General features: G+C 41.0%; 1 protein-coding gene across 1 annotated transcript in view; it reads left to right on the top strand.

The window, feature by feature from the left end:
• The window catches only part of LOC120237742 (pleckstrin homology domain-containing family M member 1-like), a 54,138-nt gene extending 36,152 nt beyond the window's left edge, over positions 1-17,986 (top strand). Inside the window, exon 3 of the mRNA XM_039241154.1 lies at positions 17,630-17,986. Within this exon, the coding sequence (XP_039097085.1) occupies positions 17,630-17,657 (28 nt within the window). The 3' untranslated portion in view covers positions 17,658-17,986. The remainder of the gene's footprint in view (positions 1-17,629) is intronic.
• The last annotated feature ends 855 nt before the right edge of the window (positions 17,987-18,841 follow it).

Below are 18,841 nucleotides of genomic sequence, written 5' to 3'. Positions count from 1 at the left end.
ACCAAAATAACCAAGCAAGGATCTGGACACTGGGTGGGTAATGAAGGACAGGAAAAAGACAGGAAAATAAATGATGTGAGGGCTAAGATTGCCCCAGCTTACTGCCTAGAAAGTTTCCAGATGTCAGTGCAGATCGGGGCGGCGGGGGGGGGGCGGTACCCAGATGAAGCCTGGGGAAGCCGTGAGCTGAGGAGACATAACTGAGAGTCTGAGGAGACCAAGGTAGGTAAAGCTCTCAGGACAAAGCGTGGAGGAGACAGACCCCTGGAGACGTGCAAAGGGCCCCTCTTGGAGGCCTCATAAGCACATGAATGTGAGGAAATTACCCGAGGCCAGGAAAATAACCTGGTGAAAGGAGGAAAGGGCAGTGCCCTGCACTTTCACAGAGCCAGAAATGAAGCCTGCTGCCACCAGCCAGACTATAAAAACTCACACCGGCAGGGTATGGAGTAGAATATTCAAAAAGCTCATGCCTCTGTAGTAGAAAATACTTAGTCCTAGAAGGACCACTCTTCCAGACCTGCCTCATAAAAGCAAGATCTAAACCAATTAAACTGTTTATAAGTAACTTCACTGCATCCTAGAAAATCCACATAAAACCTAAAACTTATGGAATGCTTATTATATTCCAGCAATTTAACATATGACACCATTATAGATATTATTACATTTATATTACTTTATTTATAATGACCCTTTCAAATACCTGCAATTATCATCCCCATTGTACAGATGATGGAGTTTAAGATAATACATACTAAGTGCCTGGCACATAGTGTGTTTAATAAACGGTATTTCCCTCAACTCCCCACTCCTGCTCCCTGGTGCAACCACCAACAGCCACTTGCACTTGCACTTCAAAGAGATTGTGGCTTTAAAAAAAAAAAAAAAAGAGCCAAAAATTACAACCTTCAGGAGGAAAGTAGTCTCTAGCTGGGGTTATGGGGAAAGCCCTGAATAAAGAGTCAGGAGTGCTGGTTCCCATCTTGCCACTGCCACTACCTTGCAGGGTGACTTTGAGCCAGCCCTTCACTTCTCTGAGCCTGATTCCCCTATTTGCAATGGGGGAGGCAAGGGATGATTTAGATTAGATTTCTTCAAAGCAAGCCTCTCATTCCAGAGGCCAGGATGCCTCAACCATCCTCAGGCTAAAATTGTAATGGTGGAGGACTGCAGATTTGGAAAAGCAGAGCGCTGTCTAACACAAAGGTGCATATGCGCGCGCGCGCGCGCGCGCGCGCACACACACACACACACACACACACACACACACACACACACACACACACACAGCCTCTTGTTGCACCTAAGAGAATTAGCTACCCGACCCGGCAGCAGTGCAGCATTACCCACTTAAGCCAGAAGATGGTGCTGCTTCTCCGTGCCCGTTAAACTGCATTTATTCTGTGCACAAAACGTTGTGCTGTGTACGGAGGGAGTTTGCTTTACAACAGTTCTTTTAGGGGCGCCTGAGTGGCTTAGTCGGTTGAGCGTCCGACTTTCGCTTAGGTCATGATCTCGCGGTTTGTGGGTTCGAGCCCCGCGTCGGGCTCTGTGCTGACTGCCAGCTTGGAGCCTGGAGCCTGTTTCAGAGTCTGTGCCTCCCTCTCTCTCTGACCCTCCCCTGCTCACGCTGTCTCTCTCTCTCTCTCCTAGAAATAAATAAAACATTTAAGAAATTTTTTTTTAAAAACTGGGCATTCTAATTATGCTCAGAGATGATAAAAGTATGAAGTAGGTGCTTGGTAAATGTTGATTTGATTTCCAGTTCTTTGTAGTTTTCACAGCATAGGGCACTTGGTTGATGATCAGTAAGTTTGTATTGATTGATTCAGTTTTAACTGGAGATAGAGACCCAAACCCTAAGGCCAGAGTGGCAGGATCAAAGAGCATTCAGGGTGCCTGGGTGGCTCAGTCACTTGAGCATCTGACTTTGGCTCAGATCATGATCTCACAGTTTGTGGATTCTTTGGGTAAGCTCAAGCCCCGCTCTGGGTGCATTGCATGAGCTTAGTTAATGCACTCTTCACCTCACACAATTACCATTTGTTGTGGTGGTGGTGGCGGCAACATTAAAACTTTGCTCCCATAGCAACTTCCAAGTACACAGCATTGTCAACTACATATAGTCACCATGCTGCACATCAGATCCCTGGAACTTACTCACCTTATAACCTACAGTTTGTAGCCTCTGGTTAACATCTTCCGTTCCCCCCACTCCCCAGCCCCTGGCCACCACCCTCCTACTCCCTGTTCTATGAGTTTGATGCTTTTAAATTCCACATTTACCCGACAGTATCGGGTAGAACAATACCCTCAAGGCCCATCCATATTGTGGCGATGAGAACTTTCTTTTTTTCATGAACGCTGGATGTCCACTTTAAAACTAAGAGCTGCCTCCCCATTTTAATGCCTCTGGTAGCTTTGGCTACTTTAATTATTAAGAGTCAATGAGAGGAAAATGCACTTATACCACGGGAAAGTCAAATGAGCCCAAGAAGCCTTTTAGAAGAGAGGGTTTGTAAGGGTTCACACCAAGCCAAGTCGGGGGAGAGATGAGGGACCCTCCTGACCCAGCCCAGTACAGCATGCTAGTTAGAAGACCCTGTGCTGAGGTTGGCAGGCACAAGTTCCTGGCAGCAAGTGTAACTTAGATACAGAGAGAAAACAAATTGCATTAGTGTCGTTCATTTGAATTTTATAGGTTTTGTAATTTTCTTGGTATTTAATTTGCCAATTTGCTTTTGGTTTCATGGTCACATAAGAGCTGTAAGCATACATTTATACCTAGCTTTATGCTTATACATATTAAGTAATATTATAACAAAATTAGTCAACCCTGGGGTGCTGGGAATTTTTTCCCTTTAAAAAGACTGTGCACAGAATCAGGTTAGAGAAACATTGGCCATTCTCCCTTCCCTTGTGAAGGGGGCTGTAGCCACAGACATTTTTCCTCTGGACAGGAAGGAGACCTCTTCCTAGACAACAGGAAGAGTTCACTCCCAGGCCAGGTGCAGGGTGGGGGGAAGGCACTCCCTCTTCTCATTAGTCTTTCTCTGCCAGAGGATGTTGGCTTTGAGGCTAAAAAGGGGTTTCCTGTGAGAGATGGGCAACTCTCCCCCTGGTTTAATCACAAAGGCATAAGTGTGGTGGCCTCAGAAGTGAGGGTGAAGTAGGTCCACATATCCCTCACCTAACTCACTGATCCAGGACCCACCTCCAGGCAAATGAGAGACAATTAGGCCCATTTTCCATTGTTTCCTTCAGAATTTTACTAAACTCTTAAAAAATGACAAAAAATAGCTCATGTTTATTACATCTAGTGAGACCATTATATGCTTAAAAAAGTAACTAACTTCTTTGCAACTTTCCTCAATATTAGCAGTTTGGACATGGCCCTTTATCCTCAACTCCACCCTCACATAGCTGTGTCCAAACATGCATCCTATTTAGAGGGTGCTTTGGCTATGTTTGTGTGACAACGTAAGACCAAGCCGTAAGTACATCTCTGCCACTTGCTCATGTCACCTGACATCAAGTCAGTGGACAGACCTTCAACTCATGCTTTCTGAATTGCTGCATAACATTCCAGAGTCCGGATGCAACACAATTTATTCACCTACTCACTCCCCTAAAGATGGACAGTCTGGTTGTTTCCAAGTTTTCCTTCTTGGCTGTTACAAGCAATGTTGCAACAATCATCTTTGGATGTATGGCTTCCTCCCTACGCCCACTTTCTGATAGGTTCCCAGAAGTGAGCGAGGTCAGTATATGTGGGTCATTCTTTTTCAGTTCAATATGCATTTCCCATGTTATTCTTCATTTGGTCTTTTCACAAATATTCATGGAGTATCTGCTGTATGCAGGGCACTGCATTGGATGTGCAGAAGTAAACAAGACAAGGCTTTGCCCTCCAGCCGTAGAAATCCAGGAGTATTTATATAATGAATATATAATGAATGTATATAATAGGTAACTATTAGTTACTACTAGTTACATATTGTATAACAGTATTTATATAATTCTATTCAACAGACAAAGTGATAGTACCCTAAACAGGAGGTGGATATAGATAAAGGATGAAGGAAGGCAGAGAGTGACCAGAGGGGGCTATGTCTGGCTGGGGCAAGGGCTGCGGCCCTGGCCCCACTCTTCTTCTCATCCCTGGTTGCTTACAAGAGATAATCTCTGGAACTGGAGGACATTTTTCAGTCATACTAGCCGCCATTTGTTATGGTGGACATTTCACTATATATATATATACGTATATATATATATATACATATATATATACGTATATATATATATATAATCTTCCTTATCCATTCACCTTATCCAATGGACAATGGATTGCTACCATATCTTGGCTATTATAAGTAATGTTGCGATAATCATAGAGGTGCATATATATTTTCAAATTAGTGTTTTCCTTTTCTTTGGGCATGCTCAGTAGTAGAATTACTGGATCACATAATATTTCTCTTTTTTTAATGTTTATTTTTGAGAGACAGACAGTGCACAAGCAGGGGAAGGGCAGAGAGAGAGACAGGGAGCGAGACACAGAATCCAAAGCAGGCTCCAGGCTCTGAGCTGTCAGCACAGAGCCTGACTCAGGGCTCAAACTCATGAACCATGAAATTATGATCTGAGCTGAAATCTGACGCTTAACTGACTGAGCCACCCAGGCGTCCTATGGATCACATAGTATTGGCGTCCTATGGATCACATAGTATTTCTAATTTTAATTTTTTGAGGTATCTTCATATTGTTTTCCACAGTGGCTGCACCAATTTACATTTCCACCAACAGTACACAAGCGTTCCTTTTTCTCCACATCCTCACCAACATTTGCTATTGCTTAAGAGAGATTCTTTTAATTAATATTTACAAAGCACATATTTTTCCATCCTACATTCTCCTTATTACAAATTATAGATAAAGGGCACCTGGGTGGCTCAGTGGATTGAACATCTGACTTCAGCTCACGTCTAATCTCTTAGTTTGTGAGTTTGAGCCCCGCATCTGACTTTCTGCTTCAGTCCAGAGCCCACTTCGGATCCTCTGTCCCTCTCTCTTTCTCTGCGCCTCCCCTGCTCATGCTCTCTCTCTCTCTCAAAAATAAATAAAACATTAAAAAATTATAGATAAGATTAAAATTGCCTTACACTCCAGCTGACCAAAGCCAATTCTCTCCCAAGAGGATTAAAGTTTATCCAAACTTTTCTCTGCACAAATAGATACATACCTGTATTACTTACCTATCACTGTGAAACAAATTACTACAAAATTTAGTGGCTTAAGACAATAATAAATGTTTGCTATTTCACACAATATTTAAGAATCAGGAATTTTGGAGTGGTTTGCCTAGTTGGTTCTGATTCAATATATTGGCAAGGACTGTAGTCATCTGAAGGTATGACTGGGGCTTCCCAAATGTCTCACTCACATAGATGAAGTGTCACTGCTAGCCACTGGCAGGAGACCTCACTTCCTCTCCACTGAGGATTGCTATAGTTAGCAAATAAAAATATGAACGCAAATAGAAGATAAGTGAGTTTTGGAGATGTAATGCATAGCAGAGTGATTATAGTCAACAATACTGTATTATAAACTTCAAAGTTTCTAAGAGACTAGACCTTAATTGTCCTCACCACAAAAAAAGAAATAATTATATGACATCGTAGAGGTGTTAGAGCTAAGCTATAGTGGTAAGCATATTGCAATATATGTTTCAAATCAACATATTGTATACTTTAAACTTACACAATGTTACATACAAATTATATCTCAAATTATTTTTAAAAAAAGGAAAGTAAGACCCAACTATATGCTGCCTACAAAAAAAGCCACTTAAATATAAAAACACAGTTAGGTTAAAATAAAAAGGGTGGGAGTAAGATATATTGTGATAATTCTAATCAAAAGAAAGCTGAAGATGCAATCGATTTCAGAGCAAAGAATATTACCGGGGATAAAGAGAATCATCTCATAATGATAAATAAGTCAGTTCATCAAAAGCGTATGATAATCTTAAACATTTATGAAGAGCCTCAAAATATATGAAACAAAAAATGATAGAAATTTAAGGAAAAATAGAAAAGTCCATAATCATAGTTGGAATTTTCAAAACTCCTCTATCAACAATTTAGAGAATGAGTGGACAGAGACCAGTAAAAATAGAGAAGACTACATTGATCAAATTGGCCCAATGCCCATTAACAGTAGAATATGCATTATGTATATTGAAAATTTACCACAATAGACTATATTCTGGGCCATAAAACAAATCTAAATAAATTTTAAAGAATACAAATCATGAATATATGTTCTCTACTACAATAGAATTAAGTAAGAAGTCAATAACATAAAGATAGCCTGAAAATCCCAATATTTGGAAACTAAGTAATTTTATTTATTTATTTATTTATTTAATGATTATTTATTTATTTTGAGAGAGATTAAGAGAACAGGGCAGGATAGAGAGAGAGGGAGAGAGAGAGAGAATTCAAAGAGAAGGGCTTGAACTCACAAACCTTGAGATCATGACCTGAGCCAAAATCATGAGTCAGATGCTTACCTGACTGAGCAACCCAGGTACCCCTAATTTACTTTAAATAATACATGGGTCAAAGAAAAATAAAAAAGAAATTAGAAAGTAATTTTAACTGAATGAAAATCAAAATACAGGTGCGCCTGGGTGGCTCAGTCGGTTAAGCGTCTGACTTTGGCTTAGGGCATGATCTCGTGGTTCGTGGGTTCGAGCCCCGCATTGGGCTCTGTGCTGACAGCTAGCTCAGAGCCTAGAGCCTGCTTCAGATTCTGTGTCTCCCTCTCTCTCTGACCCTCCCATGCTCACACTGTCTTTCTCTCTCTCAGAAATAAATTTTTAAAAAAATTAAAAAGAAAGAAAATCAAAATACAACCTATGAAAATTTGTGGATGCCGGGGCAAAATTTGTGGATGCAGGGGCACTTGGGTGGCTCAGTCCATTGGGCGGCCGACTTTGCTCAGGTCATGATCTCGTGGTTCGTGGGTTCGAGCCTGACATCGGGCTCTGTGCTGGCAGCTAGCTCAGAGCCTGGAGTCTGCTTCAGATTCTGTGTCTCCCTCTCTGACCTTCCCCTGCTCACGCTGCCTCTCTCTCTCAGAAATGAATATTTTTAAAAAGTCAAAATTTGTGGATGCAGCTAAGGTTTAGAGGAAAATGCATAGCACTAAATGCCTATATGAGAAAAGGAGAAAGATCTCAAACAATAACCTCAGTTTCCACAAAAATAAGAATAGCAAATTGATCACAGAGTAAGCAGGAAAAAGAACGTAAGAAAGATTGAAGCAGAAATAAATAAAATAGAAAACATAAAAATTGAGAAAAATAAATGCAACCAAAATCTGATTTCTTTCTCTTTTTTGAAGTTTATTTATTTATTTTGAGAGAGAGAGAGAGAGCGAGGCCATGAGCAGGAAAGGGGCAGAAAGAAGGAAAGAAGAATCCCAAGCAGGCTCCATGCTGTCAGCACAGAGCCTGATGCGGCTCAATCTCCCCAACAGTGAGATCATGACCTGAGCTGAAATCAAAGAGTCAGATACTTAACTGACTGAGCCATCCACATGCCCCCAAAATCTGGTTTCTTGATAAGATCAAGAATGTTAAACTTCCAGCCAAACTAATCAGGAAAAAAAGAGAGAAAACAAAAATTACCAATAGAAATGACATTACTTTACAGATTCTACGAAAATAAAATGATAGGGGTGCCTGGGTAGCTCAGTAAAATAAGCAACTGACTCTTGATTTTGGCTCAGGTCATGATCTCATGGTTAGTGGGTTCAAGCCCCACACCAGGCCCAGTGCTGACAGGGTACAGCCTGCTTCAGTTTCTCTCTCCCTCTCTCTCTGCCTTTCCCCTGCTCATTCTCATTCTCTCTCTCTCTCTCTCTTTCTCTTAAAATAAATAAAAGAAAGAAATTGAATTTTCAGTTAAAAGCCTACGTACAAGAAAATTCAAGGCGTACCAGGTGGCTCAATGGGTTAAGCATCCGACTTTGGCTCAGGTCATGATCTTGCAGTTTGTGAGTTCAAGCTCTGCATCAGGCTCTGGGCTGACAGCTCAGAGCCTGGAGCCTGCTTCTGATTCTGTGTCTCCCTCTCTTTCTGCTCCTCCCCTGTTCATGCTCTGTCTCTTTCTCTCTCAAAAATAAATAAAAATTTAAAAAAAGAAAATTCAAGACACTGATGGAATCACTGATGAATTCTATCAAACATTTAAGAAAGAAATAATAACCATTCTGCACAAACACTTGCAGAAAATTAAGAGAAGGAAATAGTTCCTAACTTATTCTATGAAGCTAACATGATTCTGATGACAAAACCAGGTGAAGACATTACAAGGAAAGAAAACTACAGGCCAATACCCCTCCTGAAAATAAGCGCAAAACTTTTTTAAAAAGATTTTAAAAAATAATCTCTACACCAAACATGGGGTTTCAATTCACAACCCCAATATCAAGGGTTGCATGTTCTTCCAGCTGAGCCAGCCAGACACCCCATAAGCAGAACTTCTTAAAAAAATTTTAGCAAATAAAATTCAACAATGTATAAAAAAGATAATCATCATGACCAAGTAGCATGTATTCTATCTGGTAATGCAAGTTTGGTTTAACACTCAAGAATCAATCAGTGTAATTTCCCATATTAATAGAGTAAAAAAAAACCATATGATCATCTCAACAGGTGTGGAGAAAAACCTAATTTATTCAAGAGAAAACCTCTCAGAAGGGTGCCTGCTGGCTCATTGGTTAAGTAGCTGACTGTGGATTTCTGCTCAGGTCATGACCTGAGATCAAGCGCCATGTCGGGCTCTGTGCTGAAGGCATGGTGCCCACTTGGGATTCTCTTTCTCTCTCTCTCTTTTTCTCTCTTTCTCTCTCTCTGTCCCTCACTTGCTTGCATGCTCTCTCTCTCTCTCAAAATAAATAAATAGACATTTTTGAAAGACAAAAATTCTCAGAAACCAGGAATAAAAGAGAAATTCCTTAACCTGATAAAGGTCATCTATAAAAACAAAACTAAACAAAAAATCCTATAATATCATACTTTATGTTAAAAGATTGAATATTGAATGCTTTCTAAGATCCAGAAGCAGCCCAGCTGTTCACTCTTACTGCTCTTACTCAATATATACTAGAAGTCCTAGCAAATGCAAAAAAGAAAAAAAAAAGCATACAGAAAGGAAAGGAAAAAATAAAACTATTTCCACTCACAGATAATAGAAAATGCAATGGAATATACAAAGAAGATCCTAGAACTTAAAAGTGAGTTTAGCAAAGTCGCAGGAGACAAAGTCAATACACAAAATTAATCACATTTCTATATAACAACATTGAACAATTAGAAACATAATGTTTAAAAACAGTATTATTACAATAGCACAGAAAAAGGAAATACTTAGCTATAAGTCTAACAAAATATGTGCAGAACATTCATAGAAAAAAAATCAAATAAGACAAAATACAGAGAAAGACTATAATCATGGCTCAGTAAACTCAATTATGTTAAACGGTCAATTGTCTCCAAATTGATTTATAAATTCAAAGCAGTCCAACCCAAAATCCCAGAAAGATATTTTGTAAACATTAATAAGACAATTCTTAAATTTATATGCAAAGGCAAAGACACTAGAATAGACAAAATCATTTTGAAAAAAAAGAATAAACTTGGAGAATTCACGTTACCCAAATTCAAGACTTACTATAAAGCTACCGTATGATATTGGCAAAAAGAAAGATGCACAGATTGATGGAACAAAATAGAAAGTCCAGAAACACACAAATATGGCCAATTGAATTTTTACAAAGATACAAAGCAATTAAACCGGAAATGGAGAATCTTTTCAAAAATGACGGTGAAACAATTGGAAGGCATGACAATATGAGAAGGCGAAGTTAGGGGGGAGAAGAGAGAAGAAGTAAACCATGATCCATACCTCACATCATACACAAAAATTAACTCCAAATGTATCATAGATCTAAACTTAAAATGTAAAACTTTAAAACTTTTAGAAAAAAGTAGGAGAAGACCTTTGTTATCTTGGGTTATCAATGTGTTCTTAGATATGCCAAAAGCACAATGCAAAAAAGAAATAAATTAGACTTCATATTTACTTTGTAAAAAAGACAGTTAAGAGAATGAAAGGACAAGGCGCAGACTGAAAGACAATATTTGCAAATCATATATTTAATATTGGACTCATATCCAGAACATAGAAGGAATTCTTAAAACTCAACAATGAGAAAACAAACAACCCAATAAAAAGGTGAACAAAGAGGGGCACCTGGATGGCTCAGCTGGTTAAGCATCCGACTTCGGCTCAGGTCATGATCTCATGGTTCATGGGTTTGAGCCCTGCATTGGGCTCTGTGCTGATTGATGGCTAGCTCAGAGCCTGGAGCCTGTTTCAGATTCTGTGTCTCCTTCTCTCTCTGACCCTCCCCTGTTCACGCTGTCTCTCTCTTTCTCAGAAAAAAAGAAAAAAGAAAAAAAATTTAAAAAAAGACGAGCAAAGATGCACATGTAACAATTACATGAGAAGATTCTCAACATCATTAGGGAAATGTAAATTAAAACCACAATGAGATACTGCTACATACCTTTTGAAAAGTTAAATATAAAAAGAAAAAATGACAATAGCAAGTGTTAACAGGATAGGGAGCAACTGAAAATCTCACACACTGCTGGGGGGAATGTAAAATGGGGTAATCCCTCTGGAAAATAGTTCAGTTTCTTTTAAGGTTAAGCATATGCTTACCATAAAATCCAGCAATCCTACTCCTAGTTACTTACTTACCCAAATAAAATAAAAACCTACATTAACACAAAAACCTGTATGCAAATATTTATGATGGCTTTATCCATAATTGCCAAAATGGAACTTTAAATGTCCCTGCATTGGAGGCTGGATACCTACACTTTGGTATTTCTATATGGTAGGACTACTCAATTATTGAGCAGTAAAAAAGTATAAACTATGCCACACAGAAGAACAGCATGGACAAATCTCAAAATGATTATGTTGAGTGGAAGAAACTACACCCCCCCAAAAAAAAGAAAAGAAAAGTAGATCAGTGGTTGCCTGGGTTGGAAGGAGTCAAGGAAGGGAGAGAGAGGGTTCCAGATGGTCATGAGAAGACTTTTGGGTGTCATACGAATGTTTGATATCTTGATTGTGGTGACAGTTTTAATGGCGTATACGTATGTCAAAACTTGTTGAATTGTACACTTTAAATACGTGCAATTTATTGTATATCAGTTATACTTCAATAACGCTGCTTTTAAAAATGACTTGCCTCTAGGGAATTTGGATTGCTCAGTTAACTGTCTGACTTGATATCGGCTAGATCATGATCTTGGGCTCGTGATCTCATGGTTGTGAGATCGAGCCCCATGTTGGGCTCCAGTGCTGAGTGTGGAGCCTGCTTGGGATTCTCTCTCTCTCTCTCTCTCTCTCTGCCCCTCCCCTGCTTGTGCACTCTGTCTCCAAAATTAATAAATAAACATTTAAAAAAATGATTTGGAACTTTGTACATGTTTGGATTCCTCTATGAGAAGGTATAACTTTCTCAGTTTGCAAACTGTGACGGTGTTTTGTGTGTCAACGTAGGCAGGCCATGGTAGTTAATTATTCAATCAAACACTAATCTCGGTATTGCTGGAAAGGTGTTTTGAAGATAAGATTAACATTTACAATTAGTTGATTTTATGAAAGATTCCTGGCTAATATGGTGAGCCTGATCTAATCAGTTGAAAGGCCTTAAGAACAGAACTGAAGTTTTCCTGAGGAAGAAATCCTGCTAGAGTCCCAGCCTGCCAGCCTACTCAACCTCAAACTTGCCTACTCAACCCTCACAATCACACAAGCCAAGTGCTTGCAATAAACTTCTTTATATACATTATATTCTTAAATAATATATAATACATTTTATATTTTCATAATGTATTATGTATATCCAATATATCTATTAGGATCATATATTAGTATCCTATTGATCCTACATTATCAATAATTACATGTGTATGTATCATATATGTCTCATATCTATATCTATATATAGATATCTCCTATTGCTGATTTAGTTCTTTTTTTCTGGTATGATAAAGTGGCCCTAAATGATCACAGTCCCTACTCCTTCCCAGCCTGCATCTATGGCCTCATGGAGAGTTCCCTATGACCAGTTGACTGAGGAAGAGTAACTCAGGACAGGTTTACAGATGGTTCTGCACAATATCCAGGCACCACCTAAAAGTGGACAGCTGTAGCACTATAGCCCTTTCTGGGACATGCCTGAAGAACAGTGGTGAAGAACTTTGAGCTGTGCACCTGATTGTTCTCTCGTCTGGAAAAGAAATGGCCAGGGTGGCTCAGTCAGTTAAGCGTCTGACTTTGGCTCAGGTCATGATCTCAGTTTGTAGGTTCAAGCCCCACGTCAGGCTCGGTGCTGACAGCTAGCTCAGAGCCTGGAGCCTGCTTCGGATTCTGTGTCTCCTTCTCTATCTGCCCCTCCTCCCCTCTCACTCTGTCTCTCAAAAATAAATAAGTGTAAAAAAAATTTTTTTAAATGGAAAAGAAATGGCCAGAGGCATAACTCTACATTGATTAACGAGCTGTGGCCAGTGGTTTGGCTGGATAGTCAGGGACTTGGAAGGAACACGATTAGAATATCGATGACAAGAAATTTTTAGGGTGTAGGCTTCTCTGAGAGGGCAAAGAATGTAACAATATTTGTGTCCCATATGAATGCTCACCAAGGGGTGACCTCTGCAGAGGAGGATTTTTAATAACCTAATGGATGGGATGGCCCATTCTGTGGATACAAGCTGGCCTCTTTCCCTCGCCCTTGTCTTGCCCATCGGTTTATGAACATAACAGCCAGATGGCAGGGATGGAGGTTATGCATGGGCTGAGTAACATGGACTTCCACCCACCATGGCCAACCTGGCTGCAGCCAATGCTGAGGGCCTAATCTGCCAGCAGTAGAGACCAATACTGAGAGCCGGCACCATTCCCGGGGGTGATCAGCCAGCTACCTCATGACAGGTTGATTACATTGGATTACTTCCATCATGCAAGGGATAGTGCTTTGCTCTTACTGGAACAGACACTTCATCTGGATATGGATTTGCTTTCCTTGTATATAATGCCTCTGCCAAAATTACCATCTGTGGGCTTCCAGAATGCCTTATCCACCGTCACGGTATTTCACACAGCATTGCTTCTAATCAAAGAACTCACTTCACAGCAAATGAAGTGCAGCAGTCAGTCGATGTCCATGGAGTTTACTGGTCTCACTATGTTACCCTATCACCCTGAAATAGCTGGCTTGATAGGAAAGTTGACAGCCTTTTGAAGATCTAGTTACAGCCCAGCTACCTGACCGTGCTTTGCAGGCCGGTAGCAACATGCTTCAGAGACTGTATGTGTTTGGTATGGTGGTTTCTGCCACAGCTAGGACTCATGATTCCAGGAATTAAGGATTGGAAATAGAAGATTACCACTTACTGTACCCCCACTGATCCCCTAGCAAAATTTTTGCTTCCCATCCTTGCAACCTTATGCCTTGCTGATCTTCATTCCAAATGGAAGAACACTTTCACCAGAAGACACAATGGTTCCATTGAATTAGAACTGCCACTTTGGGCTCCTCATACCTCTGATTTAACAGACTAAGTAGGGAGTCACTGTACTAGTTGGGGTGATTGATTTGGACTACCAAGGGGAAACTGGACTTTTACCATATAATGGAGGTAAGAAAAGTATGTCTGGAATAGAAGATAGCCCTTAAGACATGTCTTAGTACTCCCATGTCCTGTGATTAAAACCTATGAAAAACTATAACAACCCAACTTTAGGTAAAACTTCTAATGGCACAGACCCTTCAAGAATGAAAGTTTTGGGGCTATGACCATCTGACCAATTGCGGAAATGGTGACTGTAATTATTTTGAGTATTTATTCCTTAGTTTAAAAATACATGTATTTATTTTTGCGTGTGTTTTCTTCCCTCTCTTATCCCTCTCATATTTTAACATAAAACATATTAATAATAGCTAACTTTACATTATTGAAGTTACAGGATTATGAAGGAGAAGAATGACCATCACCCAAAGACTCTGCATCCTCTTCTGGGGAAAGGGTTAGCACATTTTCAGTTGTATACAGGATAATTGTATAATGTTAGGTGAAAGTATGACTTATTGTTTTTATTTGGAGATTAAGTATAGATTTTTTTAAAATGTTTATTTATTTCTCTTGGGTGGCTGGGCAAAGAGAGAGGGGGAGAGAGAAAATCCCAAGCAGTCTCCTCACTGTCAGCGCAGAGCTCCACGTGGGGCTTGATCTCGTAAACAGTGAGATCATGACCTGAGCCGAAATCAAGGGTTGGGCACTTAACCAGCTGAGCCACCCAGGTGGCCCTGGAGACTAGCTATAGTTTAAGGAGAGTTGGTGCTGAGTTGACCAGATGTGGAGTGAGGTTATCATTTTCATGTGTTAACTTAGCTAGGCTCTAGAACCTAGATATTCAACCAAATACTAATCTAGGTATTAATGTGAAATTATTTTGTAGAGGCAATTAATATCTACAGTCAGTTAACCTTATGTAAAGGAGATTATCCTGGATAATCTGGGTGGACCAGCTTCCAATCAGCTAAAAGACCTGAGGTTTCCCTAAGAATTCTACTGAGCTTCAGTGTTACCTCCTACTTGCCTGAGCTTCCAGTCCGACCTTCCTTACAGCCTGCACTATATTTCAGACTGGCCTATGTGTCCCCCTATGAGTAAGTAAGCCAATTCTTAGTAAGAAACTAGGTAGACTAGATAGATGATAGATGATAGATAGATAGATAGATAGATAGATAGATAGATAGATAGATAGATAGACAGAACAAATAGATACCCTTCCTCCATATATATATATGTATATATATATATATATATATTTTTTTTTTTTTTGGTGAAACTGGAACACAAACCACCTAAAAAAAAATATTGCATCCCCAAGAGTCAGAGTTGCTTTTGACCCAAAAGGGATCACCCAACATATTCATCAGGCATGATCCCCAAAACTCCCAGGTAAATCCTAGGTGTTCAAAAGATTATCCTGATGAAGGAGTCCATTGGGCAAGTCAGGACAACACATCCAGAAGAGTGTTCTGTCTTTCAGGACATGTCTCTGGGTATCTTAGTCCTTTCATGCTTATTAAATTACATGCAACACATTGGAATATTGTACAGCCACTAAAAAATACACTTTTTATCAACTGTCTCTAAAAGGAAACACAAAAATCTCATACCATTAAATTGTTTCTAAGGAGGGAAACCTAGTCAATGCTTGGGGACAGAAGTGGAGGGAGAATTTTCACTTTTTTTTTAACCTTTGGAATATTGAATCATGTGAATGTATCTAAATTAGGGGTTGGCAGGGGCACCTGGGTGGCTCAGTCCTTAAGCTTCTGACTTTGGCTCAGGTCATAATCTCATGGTTTGTGAGTATGGGCCCTGCATCGGGCTCTGTGCTGACAGTGTGGAGCCTGCTTGACAGACAGCCTGCTTCTCTCTGTGTGCCCCTCATCTGCTCATGGTCTCGCTCTCTCGCAATAAATAAATAAACATTAAAAAACATAAATTAGGGATGGGCAAACTATGGTCTACAGGTCAAATCTGGCCCACTGCCTGTTCAGTTTTATTGGAACACATCTATGTCTATTCAAACAGCCACTTCCACAGCCCACAGTCACATCCATGCTACAACGGCAGAGTTTAGCAGTTGTGGCAACTACGTACTAGAGGTCATATGGCCCGCAAAGCCTAAAATATTTACTATCTGACACAGAAAGAAATGCCAATTTCAATACAGATTTTTAAAAACTAGAAAAGTAAATTGACATTAAAAAAATAAAAGATGCCCCAAGGGGCATCAATTGGTTAAGTGTCCAACTTTGGCTCAGGTCATGCATGGTCTTGCAGTTCATGGGTTCGAGTCCCACGCCGGCCTGTCTGCTGTCAGCACACAGCCTGCTTTGGATCCTCTGTCCCCCTCTCTCTGCCCTCTCCTGTTCACGCTCTCTCAATAAATAAAACATTTAAAATAAATAGTGCCCCAAGAGAATTAAAAAACATATCCATGAATGTTCATATCATTCAGAACTGGCCTGGGAGTCAACATCCCAATTGTCCCAAACATCCATGTGATGTTAGGTTAGCTTCTTTCCTTGTCTGGTCCTTAATTTCCTTCTCTATAATACACGTACATTTGGACATGGAGGGGGAAGGCTGGTGCAATAAGGTGTGAGGGGACAATTGAAGGATCTGACTTCCCAGAATCCTTTATTCTTTCCCCAAGCTGTATTGTCAGAGACCCTAATAATCAGTGTAGTCCTCTTCCTCATCACTTTCCACTTTCAAAGGACTTTCACATACCTGTCATCTGCCCCTCATAACCATCTTTTAGGGTAAATAGGTATTATCTCCATTTTCAGATGAAGAAATTGAGACTCAGAGTGGACTTGCTCAAGTTCACACAGGGGATAAGTGTTAGAGCTGGGACACAACCCCAGATCCTCTGATTCTAGAACTGGGTTTTACCCACACTAATCACACTTTTTTGCATGTTTGGCCTCTCTGGAAACTCAAGAGAACAAGCTCTAACAGCCTCTGTTTAGACAAAGCAATGGAGGAGAGGCACAGGGACCTGGAGTTTCGATCTTTCCTTATGAACCTGTCTATATTGGCACAGCAGCTGTCTATGCATAGGACTATGCCTATTACATCACAAAGATATACCTACAGGTACACTTGACCTCTTCAACAGGTGATATGGGTCATTCCTTGTTAACAAGGATGGTAGGAAAGCTGTACCTTTAGTTCAGGGGAGGCCTAAGAGGTCAGAACTCTGGGATTGTTTTTTCTCCTAGTCCAGAAAAATTACTAAGTGAGACCTCAAGGAGGGAGGGGCAGCTCCTCAATCTTTAGTATATGCTAGGAGTGAGGAGAGAGAGGCAGGAAACGATCTCTCCTCTCTGCCCTTGCTGAAGCAGAGCCCAGGGAAAGGAATATCAGTGCAACCAGGGACTTGCTCCTAAGCTCAGAGCTGGGCCTAAACCTTAAGGAGTATCAGTGAGACCACTGCTGTCAAACCCAGTTCAGGCCTTATGAGTCCCAGTGCTTGGACTCTAGTAATGCTACCAGCTACATGGGCTCTGGCAAGTCACTCACCCTCTCTGATTCAGTCTGCTTATCCAAAAATGTGGCTAACGATTGCTGGTCTAGCTCAGAGGGGTGCTCGGGGGTTTCAGGGACGTAAACAAACTGAAATGCTTTAAAATGAACTTTATAAGGGGCGCCTGGATGGCTCAGTTAAGTGTCCGACTTTGGCTCAGGTCATGATATCACAATTTGGGAGTCCGAGCCCCGTATCAGGCTCTGTGCTAACAGCTCAGAGCCTGGATCCTGCTTCGGATTCGGTGTCTCCTCTCTCTGCCTCTCCCCCAAGTTGTGCTCGGTCTCCCTCAAAAATAAACAAATATAAAAATAAAAATTTTTTAATGTACTTTATGAACACATGCTTTCATTTTTCCACAGCTGGCACACAAGAAGGGCTGACGCTTGAGCACACTTGGGGAATGACACACTCACTCCTCTCCAGGCAGCAGGAAGATGCACAGGTTGGGCAGCAAGAGGGCATGAAGCCAGACAGAAGTCTCTTCAGGAAAGGCCGGGCTGCCCTAGGGCAGAGGAGCTGCCCCATGCTCGCTTACATTCTTCTTTATTCGCGTGAACCACCATTTCTCAAGTGTTTACTCCAGGACAAGTGCTGTTTTGTCCTTGAAGGCAGCGAAGAAAAGAGAAAACGGCTCTGCTGTCAGTTTATATTCTAGTTGTCAGAGAGCAAGTAAACAGCAAGCATGTCAAGCATTGGCAGGTTCTGTGCAGAAATAAACTGAGTAATAAGGTTAGCAGTGAAGGGGGCGGGGTGGGAGATGTAATTTCATATAGGCTGTCAGAAGGTCCTTCTCATAGGTAACAGGATGTCTGAGTAAAGTCATGAAAGTTAAGGGATAGTTAAGGGGACAGCCACATCTCAGGCCTAGGCCGGTGGACACTAGAGTTCTAGAGACAGACACACATATCCATGGCAAAAGACAAACTCCTGGCCATGTTGGTTTGGTTTCCCCCCCTCTCCACTCTTCTATTTCCTGTTCTCTTCCCTGAGAGGGGGCTGACCCTCTACAGATTGCATCCCTGGCTCAGCTTTGCCATCTACCTTTCACTTAGGTCCAGCCAAAGGCCCAAGATTGAACAGGATAAAAGAGGTAGGAGATGAACAATCCCACTCTTTGGCCCCAGTTGACAGTGGCTGCATTCCTCTACGCCACAAGATCCATCTGCCTTCCACAGCCCCTTCTGTAACCCATCCTCTCATCCTGCCCCTCCTGCGCCCCACAGGGCTCATGCTCTCCAAAAAGTGTCACAGGATTAGCCTTCAGATGCACAATGTACCTACCTGTGCAGGGATGTGCTGTCCACAGATGCCAGGCAGACTGCCTCTCCCACCAGGGCAGGCAGGCCCTAGACACACTTATCACAGACAAAATGTGACCACAGCCTCACTCTCATCCCTCAGTGCTCCAGCTCTGTCAAATTATTCATCACACCAAAGGCCGGAACAGAATTTGGGGTTTGAGAGCCCCTTTAGAACCTCACTGCCCCAGAGACAGAGCCCCTCTACAAGATCCTGCCCACCAACTTCCTGCTTGAAGGAATTCAATCTACCTACCTCTAACAATTAATAGG

Source organism: Hyaena hyaena, unplaced genomic scaffold (assembly GCF_003009895.1).
Source record: "Hyaena hyaena isolate Hyena2069 unplaced genomic scaffold, ASM300989v1 scaffold_189, whole genome shotgun sequence".
NCBI lineage: Eukaryota > Metazoa > Chordata > Mammalia > Carnivora > Hyaenidae > Hyaena > Hyaena hyaena.
This window is presented reverse-complemented; position numbering and strand designations above follow the sequence as displayed.